General features: G+C 36.7%; 1 protein-coding gene across 6 annotated transcripts in view; it reads right to left on the reverse strand.

Moving 5' to 3' along the window:
• LOC109716443 (probable protein NAP1) overlaps nucleotides 8,734-14,315 on the reverse strand; it is a 28,097-nt gene continuing 22,515 nt past the window's right edge. For all 6 annotated transcript variants that reach the window (XM_020241896.1, XM_020241895.1, XM_020241894.1 and 3 more), the window contains 3 exons: nucleotides 12,568-13,556; nucleotides 11,818-12,027; nucleotides 8,734-9,398 (listed from right to left, as the gene is read on the reverse strand). In XM_020241896.1, the coding sequence (XP_020097485.1) occupies nucleotides 8,915-9,398; nucleotides 11,818-12,027; nucleotides 12,568-13,556 (1,683 nt within the window). In that variant the 3' untranslated portion in view covers nucleotides 8,734-8,914. The remainder of the gene's footprint in view (nucleotides 9,399-11,817; nucleotides 12,028-12,567; nucleotides 13,557-14,315) is intronic.

Here is a 14,315-nt window from a genome sequence, read left to right on the forward strand (position 1 = left end):
GCGCTAAAGAGGTAAAACGATTAAAACTGGAGATTCACTTTTGATACGTTTATGACCTCTAGGCAGACAGCTAAAAGCTAAGCTGACGTGGTAGCGTAAGTCGTGCAGCCCCCGTAGTTTTGATGTTAGAACAAAGTAGTCTAAACCGGTGTCTAAGCGCTGCCTTGGGTAGACGAGAGATTGATTAGGTATATAGTGTGTATATGGTTACACATTTGATTAATTTGGTTCAAAGCGTAAACTTTAGCTGAAGGGATACAGTACGGGGCCCTGGCCGCCTCCGGGAGGGCCATCGCACGGGTCTGGGCGGTATACAGATGTGTATATTCCGCAGATGTGATTTTCGCCTTCATTTTCGTCCTCTATCTTGTTTATTTTCATCGCTTTATTGATCGTTGATGACTATAGTCTCGTTCATCTCAAGATAGTAGATGTGGTTTCATTTCTTTTATTTCGATCAGTTTGTTTCTATTGGTATTCATCATGTTATTGGCAGAGATCATGTTTTTACCGCCAGAGATATGTATATGCCCATGTTGAGAGTTGGAGAGTGTTTTTCTTTTGTGCTCTCCATCTGGTGGATAGCTTGCTAGGGAGCCATTCGTGCGATCGGGCTCCGCTATGGGAAAGGCGCTAGGGACCGGAGAGGGACGCACCTTCCGAGACTTTTTGTAGCTCTTTTTCTCCCGCACTCTTGATATTAAATATCAAGGGTCACCCGTTAATGACTGGAGTCGAGAACTGTTTAAGGTTCGGATCGCGGTTTCGGCGATCCGAAGGCACCCCGATGATGAAGAAAGTGAGCACGATCATCCTCTTTCTGTGCTGAACATCATGCTCACCTTCGTTTAGGTCTGAGATTCCCTGGTTAGCGAGTTCAACGCGATTTATACCCTGTGCGCGCTGTTTCGCTAACTTTCGCGTCGCTCATGCAGGTGCCACAGTAGCCGGAAGTGCTCCGAAAGGGGAGCACGGCCTCCAGCACCCCGAGACCTATCAACGGGTGTCTCGGTTCAGCTAAATAACCCTCAGGTCGCGCTAGTGAGTCATAAAAGCCCCGAAATCACATAAATAATGTGATTTTGGATAATCGGGTGGGCTTTTATGCATTTTCGTTCGTCGTGGCTATTGTTGGCAGCATGTGCGGGCAGTGGATAACCTATGGACTGATTGTCCAAGGCCCCAAGCCCTTATGGAAATCGAAAAGTGATTTCCGGCACATTTCTCGGCGAAATCCGCCGACGGAACGTGGGTTCGGTTCGGAATTCTTCCGACGGTGCTTCGTGATGATTATTTATGTATAGTGGTAGCGAGTGACTCATAGCACGAGTCGGTGTGTTCCGGGACAGTTCATGGATCCCGGCGGTGTCCCGGTGCGATTTTCGGGACTTCCGACGAGTTACGGTAGTCGTTTTTGGGAAACCGATCTCCGTGGCATTAGTTTGTGGGATGTGGAGTCAGTGGTTATTAGTGGTAGGTTATACACTAACTCGGTGGACCTTCCTTAGGTCCGGTTGATATTCTTTTTGCAGTCAGGAGACAGACGCGACATCCTTACAGGTGGGTACTTCGACCCGACGTCGGTACAGTGGTGCACGCTCGGTGATGGTTTCTTACCTTTATTCTCTCGTTATTATCTGGCATATATATATATCTTGCTATATAGTGTTGAGCCTAGCACCATGTTGTTTCAGTTATGCTCTACTCGGTTATTTTCGTTATATCTAGTATCATGAGTAGGAGTAGAGTAGTTATTCCATGTTTCTTTGTTACTCTATTTAGCTGTTCTGCATATCCGGTATCATGTTTAGAGTAGAGCATCTTCGTGACTTTCATTGTTTGATGACCGTTGAGGTCGGTATATCCTGAGGAGTGAGATTGTCGGTTAATGGCCGACGGATGATTATAGTTTTCACAGATCTGTCATTTGACCCTTTGTGACCTAGTCTGTCAGTTCTGGATTCTTGTCGTTTGATGACCCACGAGGTCAGTGTACCCTGAGGGGTAGGATTGTCAGCTAGTGGCTGACGGCAGTTCCAGATTATAGTGATACATTCCTGTGACTTATTGGTTGATTCCTGCATCTATACTTTAGTTGATCCATCGAGCAGTATTTCCATACTTTTGAGAGGATGTTGAGTCGATTCGTTGTGCATATATCCTAGTTGACCTGAGTGGTCAGTCCTTGTGGTTCATTGAGCAGTACTTGCATATGTTTGAGAGGATGTCGATGTTGTCCCATCCTAGTTGACCTGAGTGGTTGGTTCTTGTGCTTTCTTACAGTTGGATGACCTTTTGGTCGGTTAGCCCCGAGGGGCGGTGATTGTCGGCTGATTGCCGACAGTTGGCTATTGATCATATCTGCATTGATCGCCACAGCTCGAGTGCATTTCACGTACACCAGCGGGTTGATCCCCCGCAGGAGGGTGTTCTGTTCCGGAAAAGTGGTCGTACATCCGACCCGTGAGCCCAGCGGTGTTGTCTTTGTGCTAGGGTTACATGCCAGGTGTGAGCAGGTAGTGGCTTTTGCCTGAGGTCCTTAGTCCGACACGGCGGTTTAGATTGGGTACTTTTGGACTTCTCGTCCAGTTGACGCATATAGCTATAGTAGCGGTTGTTGTATATATACTTCTAGTTCTTTCTTTACAGTTGTCTTACTACTATAGTTTTGATATCCTTGTATACTTGCAGTTGTACATTATAGTAGCGGTAGTTGTGCTTTCATATATATATCTCATTCGTTCATTATCGTTGCTACTGTATTNATGTTGTGAGCTGGTTGAATTTGTGGATTTGTGGAATTGTGGATTTGGTTTATGGATCTTCAGTTTTGGGATGTTTGTATACTTTGTGGTTCGCGGATTTGTATTTATGGATTTACGCATCGTGGTTTTCTACCCCTCGAGGTAGTCAGTTTTTAAAATAGAGTTTCCGTGTGGAAAACAGTTTTCAAAAGATTTTTGAATGATTTTCATGTATGAATGAATTAGATTTTAAAAACAAAAGCTTCCGTGTGGGGAGCACTTTTAAATAGGATGATTGTTGTACTGTGTATTGCATCATCCAGCGTCTAAGGAGTGTTTAGAGGCATGCATCATCTCTAAGGATTGTTAGCTGTATGAAAATGCATATCATGAATTGGTTGCTGATTGAAAAATGTAGGTTGTGGTTGTGATCCTGTTGTATCCGTTGGTACGCCGTGCAAATACAAAGGAGACTCTGTCCGAGTGAACAGATGAACTTTGTATTTGTGGCGGGTCTGTACGTCACGTGGGCCAGGTTGGAAAAAAAAAAAAAAATGGCACATCTTCCGCGACTCTCAGATTTCAAAATGGTAATGGCTTTTAAGATCGGCCCCAGGGCGTGACACTAGGTATATAGTGACAGTTAAAGAGTGCCGCTATAACCTAAAAGAGTACTGCTAATTTTCCAACACTTATTTAAGCATTTAGCAACCGCCGAAACTCTATCTCGTTGGCTGCGGTGGCGGAAGAGGACGACAGTAAAGGCTCTTCGTTTAAAATTTCAGTGGATTGAGTGAAGAGTGAAGAAAAGATGGTAATTGATTTTTCTTTTTTTTTTTTCTTTTCTGTTTGTAATCGGGCCAAATTGACTCGGTGTGGTGGGTTGAGTAGAGTAATCTTTTATTTTTGGTTGGATTGGGCTTTATATTTAGACATTAGTAGATGTGTTTTTAAGTTTTAGCATAAATGGGACACTTACTCAAAAGTGTCCCAAATATGTGTCCCTATAACCTAATTCTGTTGTAGTGAGCTTACAGTAGCAGCATCCCTCGTTTAGTAGTTTATGATATTTTGTTATTCATCATTTTGCTACTGTAGTTGGTGGTCCTATTATCTTGGGATATAACTTTGTTTACAATAGCGGCATTACCTTGTGTTCCACTATGTGAGATTTATCTATGTGTTTTGCTACTGTAGTTGATTATCTTTTATTTGCAGTTACCTTATTTATCGTACTCCTTTTGTTTACCGATGAGTGTGGCTTGCCCTTGTCGACTGGTTGCCCCCATTAGGAAATATATTTATATGTAGACAGTGCGGGTCGAGACACGGTGTGACAATGCGGTTAGTTAGCGCCTAGACAGCTCGTGCTATGGATCTTATTGTAGTCTCGAATTTACTCTCTTTACCATTTGATATTGTGGATATGTCCGTATTTCAATATTATGATTTGAGTTTAGTTGAGATGTTGGAGTTTTCCTATTGTAGTAGTTTAGTGGATTCTGAATTATGATTTTGGATTGATTAGTATTATGATTTCTGAATAATGAAACTATTTTGTTATAATTACTTGTGGTTACTTATTTGTGTTCCTGCGTCATGCATGTACAAGGAAGACTCTGTCTGCATGGATAGGGGACACCATGTACATGTAGCAGGTCTGTGCATGTCTGGGCAAGGTTTACAAAAAAAAAAAAAATTATGCTTGTCCACAACTCTATTTTCAAATTAGAAAAATTCTTCAAAATTAGCTTTCAAAAAAAGACCCAGGCCGTGACATAGATTTCAGCAAAGCAACCAACAAAAGTGAAAGAACCTCAATTTCTACTTAGTAACTTTCACCAAAACAAAAAATTAGACGGGAGTTTGACTTAGAGAAATTTAAATATCACTGCATTTCTTAAGTTCCACCAGCATTTAAGTTCCGTGGTTCCAAATATGCCATAAGGTGGAACTTGTTGGCGTACCACCAAAATGAATGTACATTCTATGCATGCATTGCAAAAGAGCATATATATATATATATATATATAGAGAGAGAGAGAGAGAGAGAGAGAGAGAGAGAGAGAGAGAGAGTTGAGCTAGAATACTATTAATAGCAAAAAGTTTTTTTTGCTATCAAATTTTTAGCCTTTGGATTAATTTCTTTCATCATTTTTAACCATTGAATTAAATATTATAACCTAGTGAGGACCGCTCAATCCTAAGGGACTAATATCATCTTAACCCTACAATTTCTCATCCAAGTTTTAAAAACTTGATAGCAAAAAGAATCTTTTGCTATCAATAGTATTTCAGCCTAATTCTATATATATATATATAGAGCAGGGCTGCTGTGCTCTCAGGAGCACGGAGGCCTCCGTGCTCCTGAGCCGTTTTCGATGATGGAATTTTCGAATCGACGATCGGCTCCGTTAGACTTGATCTAGCGCATTTGAAGTTTCTGGAAAATAATTTTTGCGATTTTTCGATATCATTTACATAGTGATCGAAAGGATTCAAAATCTATAATTTTTAATGGTTGATATCTGCCGTTTTCAAGTTTAACGGTGTAGAAGTATTCAAATCAAATGAAATTTTGATAGAAAATTATTTATACTAGCTACAACAAGATCTATATTTCTGATCGAAAATTTTAGTGCTATATCACCACTTTTAATAGGATTTTTATTTTCAGCCGTTAAAAATTATTGATTTTGAATCCTTTCGATTGCTAGGTAAATGATATCGAAAAATCGCAAAAATTATTTTCTAGAAACTTTAAATACGCTAGATCAAGTTTAACGGAGCCGATCGTCGATTCGAAAACTCCATCATCGAAAACGGCTCAGGAGCACNACGGAGGCCTCCGTGCTCCTGAGAGCACAACAGCCCTGCTCTATATATATATATACTAAATTACAGAAAACATTCCTACTAAATTACAGAAAACATTCCTGTCAATACCCGTTTTTCACTTTTCCTCTTGTCATTCAAAAACCTACACTTTGCCCTTTTGAAAAATAAAAAATATTCACAGGGAGATACATCGTGACAAAATAACCAAATAAAATGTTCACAGGGAGATACACCGTGACAAAATAACCAAATTGTCCCTGATCTTCTTCGGGCTAGTCGTGGATGAGGAGGCGAGGGCGAGAGCGAGGGCGAGGGTGAGGCGACGGCGGCGAGCGAGGATGTGCGTGTGGGCATGGACAAGGGTGCGCGAGGGCGAGGCGGCAAAGAGCAAGACAGCTTGGCGAAGGTCAGTGAGAAAAGATGAGGGTTCCAAGGACATTTTAGATATAAAAAAATGGATATAAACAGACCCTACCGAAACACTGACGACGATGGGCCAAAGTGTACATTTTTTATTTTTTAAAAGAGCAAAGTATAGATTTTTGAATGACAAGGAAGGAAAAGTGAAAAAGCGGGTGTTGACAAATAGATTTTCTATAATTTAGCAATATATATATATATATATATATATATATATATATATATATATATATATTAGGGCTACTATCCTATTAATAGGATAGTAGCACTTGTTCTATCAAGTTGTTCTTGATGATAGAGATTCCGAATCGATGATCGGAGCCGTTGAAGTTGATCTAGAGTATTTGAAATATCTAGAAACTAAATTTCATAAATTTTAAAAATTATTTACATGGTGATCAAAGTGTCGAAAAATCGATAATTTTTGACGGCATATATGAGCCGTTTGCTTGTTTAACGGTGTAGAGTAATCCAAATTACTTGAATTTTTGATAGAAAATTCTTTATACTATTTAGTATGTTTGATAACTCTGATTATGAATTGAGAAAGTCTAAACCTCTATTTTAGAAGTTATTCATTCTATGACGCGTTCATTTTTCAACTCTTAAGATGAACTTGATAATGATTTTTAAATATTACAAAATTTGGTTTCTAAACATTTCTAATTGTGTAGATCAATTCCAACGGTGCCGATTATTAATTTGAATTTTCGATCATTCAAATCAACTTGATAGGACAATGTCTCAATCCTATTAATAGGATAGTAGATGGACTATATATAATATATATATTATATATATATATATATATATATATATATATATATATAATTGAGCTCCTATACTTTAAAAGTACCAAGTATTAGTGTTATAGATTTTTAGCCATGGATTATGAGATATGCGGTTGAATGATATGGGCCCCTAGTTGGTGCGAGGGTGGTTGGTTGAATAGTATAATCTATATGTTGAAAATAATCAGAGGAGTAGATCTAATAATAAAAAATTTATAGCACCAAGTGCTTGGGTTTTACAAGCACCATAGCTGAACTCTATATTATATATATATAGTATATATATATATAGACTACTATGCTATCGAAGCACGGAGCCTTCCGTGCTTCCAAGCTCGTTTTCGATGTTGCGACTTTTGAATCGTCGATCACTCCGTTAAACTTGATCTAGAGTATTTGAAGTACTTAGAAATAAATTTTATGATTTACGATATCATTGCCTAGTGAACGAAGGGGCTCAAAATCAACGCGCTGAAAATAAAATCTTACAAAATGTAATAATATAAACTTAAAATTTTAAATCAAGATATTGATCTTGTTTTATATAGTATTAAAGAATTTTCTATCAATTTACTTGATTTAGATATTTCTACCGTTAAACTTGCAAACGGCTCACTACGGCCATTGAAATTTGTTGATTTTAAGCCCATTTGATCACTAGGCAAATGATATTGAAAAAATAATAAAATTTATTTTCTAGGTACTCCAAATACTCTAGATCAAGTTTAACGAGTCGATCGACGATTCGAAAGTCGCAACATCAAAAACGAGCTGGAAGCACGGAAGGCTCCGTGCTTCCGATAGCATAGTAGCCTCACTCTATATATTATGTAGGGCTACTATACTCTTATGTATAATAGTATAGAACCCTTCATACTCATAAGTGTTTTCAATGATAAGCTTTCGAATCGACGATCTTACTTCGTTAAAATAATCTAGAGTATTTGAAACTTTTAAAAATAAATTTCGTAATTTTTTAAAATCATAATAAAGTTCATCAAGAGGTATAAAATGAACGGTCAAAATCGAACGACATCTTAAAATGGATGATCGGATCCTTCAATTTAAAATCAAAGTTATTGATCTTTATCTATGTAATGAATAAAATTTTCTATCAAAATTCAAACCAATTTCGATTCTTTTACACCGTTAAACTAGCAAAATATCCCATACTGGCCGTTAAAAATTGTCAATTTTGTGACCTGTTGATCGTAAGGTAAATAATGTCGAAAATATAAATTTGATTTCTAGACATTTTAAATGCTCTAGATAACGTTTAACGGTGTGGATCGCCGCATTTGAAAGCTTTATTATCAAAAACAATTTATGAGTACGACGCGAGTACTCATAAGAGTATAGTAGCTGGACTCTATATATATATATATATATATATATATATATATATATATTATATATATATATATATATATATATATAGAATTAGGCTGGAATACTATTAATAGTAAAACGTTCTTTTTGCTATCAAGTTTTTAACCCTTGGATGAAAAATTGTAAGTTCAGGATGATATTAGTCGGTTAGAGTTGAGTGGTCCCTACTGGGTTATAGTATTTAATCCAATGGTTAGAAATAATGAAAAGAGTTTATCCAAAGGCTAAAAAACTAGCAGCAACAATGAAATTTTGCTACTAATAGTAGCCCAATCCAACTATATATATATATATATATATATATATATATATACTAAAATACTATTAATTAGCACCAAGTCATTGGTGCTATTAAGTTTTCAGTCCTTGGATGAAGCGATGTACGGTTAGGATGATAGTAGTCCGATGATAGTAGTCCTCTAAGGTTAAGTGGGTGGTTGGTTGAATAGTATGATCTAACGGATGAAATAATCGTTAGATGAAATAATCGAAGAGGTTGATCTAAGGGCGAAAAACTTGATAGCACCCAATGCTTAGTACTATCAATAGCATTATAGCAAGCCTCACATATACATATATATAATGAGGGTACAATACTCAACACTAACAGATTAATTTTGTACATACTACCAGAATAATCACACATGCTTGGAAAGAAAACACAAAATTACAAACACTAATATTTAATATAGTCGCAACTATTACCATGGACAGTCATAAACAGTTTCTACTCTACTTATACAAGAGGGGACCAGACCTTGATGCTGCAAACCTCGGCGTTGGGCTCAGTCCTTGAACTGTTGAACTCGACCCTTCCACAAACTTCACTTTCCGGCTCGAACTGTAGCCTAACGGGCCCGACCGCCTCATGCTACGGAGTAGCTTATCGCCCCCCTTCATCCTCGTAGTATCTCCTTCATAGACTTCAGTTGATGCACTAAAATGACTAGATGATTCATAAGCATTACTTTGAGGGGTGGAATCCCCCTTGCCTTGCCTAACAGCCGGAGATGCGTGTGCAAGAGAAATAAGAGGTGATTGTCTTGGAGATGGTCCTGAAAGTTCGGTGAACGCAGATGAAGAAGTTCCGTACTGTTGCCTGAATATTGAGCGGATAATTGTGTACGGTATGTGAACTTCAAGAGTGCTTCTTGGCATGTAGGGGGAGAGTTCGCAAAGGTGGTCCAGGAATATTAGCTTGGGTACGATATGTGACCTGTATGGAAGATGAAATGAAGAAACAGAACTTAATTATATAGGGCACAATACAAGCACACATGAAAATACCGCCATTAGAGTGTGCAACAAAGAGTCCGTGCAACAAGGAGTGTAATTTGCTTGGCTCGGTTTTCTCTCCAAAGGAGATATAATATGAAGTGCATAACGAGAAACAAAGAAAATGCCTAGATACTAGTTTGAGGGCATGTTTGGTTTGAAGGACTTCAAACTTGGAATGAGAATGGAAATGATCCATCACTATTGTTGGTGTTTGGTTTTGAGCGATTGTCTTTCCGATTCCCATGCCAGGGGGAATAGAATTCCCTCAAAATGAGTCTATTCCCCTCAAAATGATGCCCACCACAGAGGTGGGAATCAACTTTGATTCCAGAGGAGATTGAGAAAAGAACTCGTTTCTTTTCCACTAACAATTATTTAAATTCAAATATTAATCTATATTTAAATTTAAAAATAAATTATAATTTTCATTTGAGTTTGAATTATGAATTCAAATTTCAGATTTTATTTTTTTTAATTCAAATGCAATTCTAGTATAAGTTTGATATTTGAATTTAGTTCTAAATTTAAATTTTGAAGTTGAAATTTAATTGTAAAATCAAATTTTAAATTCATGAGTTCAAATTTTGATACGGACTTGGATAATAAATTTAAATTTAGAACTAAATTCAAATATCAAACTTATACTAGAATTGCATTTGAATTAAAAAAAATAAAATCTGAAATTTGAATTCATAATTCAAANATTTAAATTTTGAAGTTGAAATTTAATTGTAAAATCAAATTTTAAATTCATGAGTTCAAATTTTGATACGGACTTGGATAATAAATTTAAATTTAATTAAAATTTAAATTTGGATTCAAATTTTGATATGGACTTGGATAGCAAATTTGAATTTAATTAAAATTTAAATATTTTGAATTTTAATTTGAAGGTGATTCCGATGAACCAAACAAATCAGGAGTTTTCGTCATTTTCATCATTTTTTTTCATCCCAGTCCATTCTCATTCTTATTCCTATTTCAATTCATGTTTTGAACCAAACTTCCAAAGAGTAACTAACTAGTTAATCAATATCATGAACATCAGTCTGTTTCCCTCACAGACAAATTGTACCTTCAGAAAATGCTAGAAGTACTAATATAACTGTGCTCTACTCAGAAAGTAAAAGAAAGTACTATCATAACCGACGATCACCCCAATCACATGCTTTTTTGACATTTCACTATTGGAAGAAGCTGCACACTAGTAAGAGGAATCAAATTAACCACTTTTCCTGTTGAAGATGTCTCGAATTCCAGAACAGTAAGATTTCTAATCCTATACTGTTTTGGGTATTCTATTAAGTTTAGATTATCCCTAATCTTATTGAGGTTATTGCTAGTCTTATTGGGTTTTAGTTTGTAATATAAATATATCTTTTATTACATTGATTTGATGCGACATATGAGAGGGAATATGGGGCATCTTTTGGGATCAGGATTTTGTAAGAGGCATATTTTGTATTCCAGTTTGATTATAATAAAAGTTTTCACTGTCTTCACCCGTGGATGTTAGCCAATGGCCAAACCACGTAAATATTTGTGTATTTTATTTTTCTTATATTTTCTTATTCTCTTTTGGTATTTTTGTGCCTGACAAACCAGATCTTTTCTGCTTTCATCATACTCGTATCAGAATAAATCCAGTATCAGGATAAGTTGCAGATTCATAACATTTATCTTTTATCTGCTACAGGTGCATTTCCTTCAAATCCTTTGAAATATACAGTTCTCTTCCCTAAGAAAAGGAGATTACGAAATCCAATACCTAAAGGGTTCAGGCTACCGGTCCTTCAAACATACTAAACCTTGTGGTGCAGAAAGATTGAGTGGAGCACCAGACATAACTAGGAAAATTGTACAATTTAGATCCAACTACTAAATTTTTACAAACCTCTTATTTTCCCTTTTCTATTTAGGAGAAGAATGGGATGTGTTACCTTATACCAAAAGGTATGAACAAAGGAGAAATGAACCAAGGAGAAAACCACTTAGAAAAGCCCAGTTAGCACAAAGTTATTTTCACGAAAATAATTGTCACAATGAAATACAGGATTTTGCCCAACAGGAGATAATGCAATTGCCAGTACAGTCCATAGGCATGGCAAGCAAGTGCCTAACTCTAGTCCATGACATATATCTTTTATATGGAGAAAAGGCTTAAAAATGTGAATCATTGAAGTTAAGGCATAGCATTTAGATGAATCTGAGAAGCAGCACGGAAGTGGGAATACTAAATAACAAAGGAATGCCTGGCAAGTGGCAAATATACATAATTTTGAGAAATAACTGCTGTAACGAGGATTTTGCACTATTCGATCCTTAAAAGTTCTAATGAGTATTATGGAATTTGGTACCTGGTATTATCGTTCCATGAATCCAGCACAACCACCGCAGAGCATTTGACATAAAGTTGCATAGCAGATTTTATATTTGCTTCAGCAGAGATGCGGTTAAGTATCTCAGGCTCTTTTGTCTTGTCAGCACGCTCATTCGGAAAAGGCTGCCTTTGCTGTTCTCTCTCGATCCTAATATACTCACTTCCCCCGATCACAGCATTGATACACCTAGAAGAATCCAGATGCAGTAGTTAATTTATCTTTCCATGCAAATGTTCCCTCAGTAAACCGACATTCAGCTGATTGTCGATGAAACTTCTAGAATGTGATACTTTTAGTTGATAACAATATGATGATCTTCACAGAAGAAATATTTCAAGAAATAGAGATGCATTTAGATGAAATAGTGGAAACTGTAGATCATTCCATCTAGGAAGCTTTAATCTCAGATTATAAGATAACACCAATGATTGTCAACATTTTATTTATTTAAATATACATTATTTTCTAGGGAAAAAGAAAAAGTATCCGCAGTATTTGACAATTTAACACCTACCTGTGGTTTCTACTGTCAAGATATATAATAAATACGAATAGAAAATGTCAATGTTAAAGAAAATTTAACTTCTATTTTTCAATCAATAAAAAAAATTCTAACAGTAACTGCCACAGTTAATGCAGCAGTATAACCAGAAATAAGAAAAGAAAATCCATACCCAAGAATAAAATGAGTTAAACTTGAGAACCTAGATAATGAGGATTCCATACCTTGATAAGCAATGTAAGTTGTTGTTGAATTCCCCAGTACTTACATTATAAGCAGTCATACTCCAAATATTTGACGTCATAAATGCAGCACAGAGATATGGAAGAAAGCTCCAAGAATTATCATTTGCAGCACCTGCCTCAGCCATAATTGAATGCATCCACTCTGTATCGTGATCACCACCAACACCAACACTGCTCGCAATCCTTTTTAACCTAGAAATTTCATCCTTCTCAGGTAGGTCCTCCGGCAAGTGCTTGGCTACACCTTGTAAGAGCGAGAAAATAAGAGGCACCTTTTCCTCTAAAACTGCTCCAGCTGCCTCAACAAGCAGCTTACGAAAAGATATTGCCTGCCCTGCCTGAATACAGAAACCTACCAATGTTTCCAAATCGAGAATTTGCTTTAGATTTGCTTCTCTTTCGATTCTATCGCCGTTATTTACACTCCCAGCAAAGCCCTCTAGGGCTTCACGGTTCGACCGCAATGATGTATCAATGCAGTTTAGTAATGCAGCTGTGTGCTCTCTCACCATTCTATCAATCCTGTCGAACCCGTAGCCACCAAAAAGGCGAATAAGGGCTTTGAGTTCTCTCACATCAGTGAATGACTCAGCTAGATATCCACCAATAGGCTGCAAGCTCGTAAAGCAATTATCTGCAGCAAAGGCAACTCCAGCACAAGAAATATCTTTAACAATGTAATCAATGTACCAGTTGCTGATAGTCTCAATAGAGGTTCCAGTTTGTATATCTGCAGGCCTTTCGAAACCTTGCAAGCCAGAAAATGAGCCACTGAAGCTCTCGGTTAATAGAACTTCTCTGATGCCTTCAATGAGATCCATACTAATATGCTGCTCTGCCAGGAGGACAATGTTGATGTGTCTTTGTAAGAGTGATTCTATTATAGATGGACGCTGGAGGCAATTTTCAGTTCTTAATACTGCATGTAATCTTCTTTTGAAGTTTCCGAGGATACAATCTCTCATGTACTGTTGACAGGAGCAAAAATATGGGAAGCAATTACCAAACAATAATGTTTACTATTATAACAAGGAGCGGAAAATCAAAAAAACTATAGAAAAAGAACAATCCTAAAATATAAGTAATATATGTCAGTGCCTACAACGAAAAAATTCTTTTATTTTAAAGAGTTACCTGCAAGTCTCCGGGATACTATAAACTACACATCATTCTCACTTTGATATGGTGATTCGTACAATTGCTAACTGATTATTCTTAATAGCATGACCATCGGAATCATGGTTGAGCTAACCAAATACGGCTGTTTTCGTTATGCGAACTTAATTTACTAGCTCATCTTTATCTTCATACATAACCACTTTTTAATTTTCATATCTCTATGCACAGAGGTTAACTAAATAATACTTTTGCTTCATTTCGAATAGTGTTAATGCAAAATGTCCCTAGTCTGTTGAGTTCCAATATATTGTGCATCATATCCACTTCAACTATAAAAATTTAAAAAGAAAAAGAGGATTGGATGTGATGATCCACTCTTGCTGGTTTACACTTGATACCATACAATTCACGGAATGAGTACATATGCAATGATATAATACATTAATGCCTTGATATAATACATTTATGCCTTGTGATCTAAGAATAATTGACATGTCACTACCTACTGTAAGATGAAATTTCTTAATTATTCAAATTTTTTTCTGCATTCTGGTGAGTTCAGAAATAGCAAGATGGCTACAAAACCGTCCGAAACTTTCCAAGTCAAT

This window comes from Ananas comosus, linkage group 10 (genome assembly GCF_001540865.1).
Source record: "Ananas comosus cultivar F153 linkage group 10, ASM154086v1, whole genome shotgun sequence".
NCBI classification, from domain to species: domain Eukaryota; kingdom Viridiplantae; phylum Streptophyta; class Magnoliopsida; order Poales; family Bromeliaceae; genus Ananas; species Ananas comosus.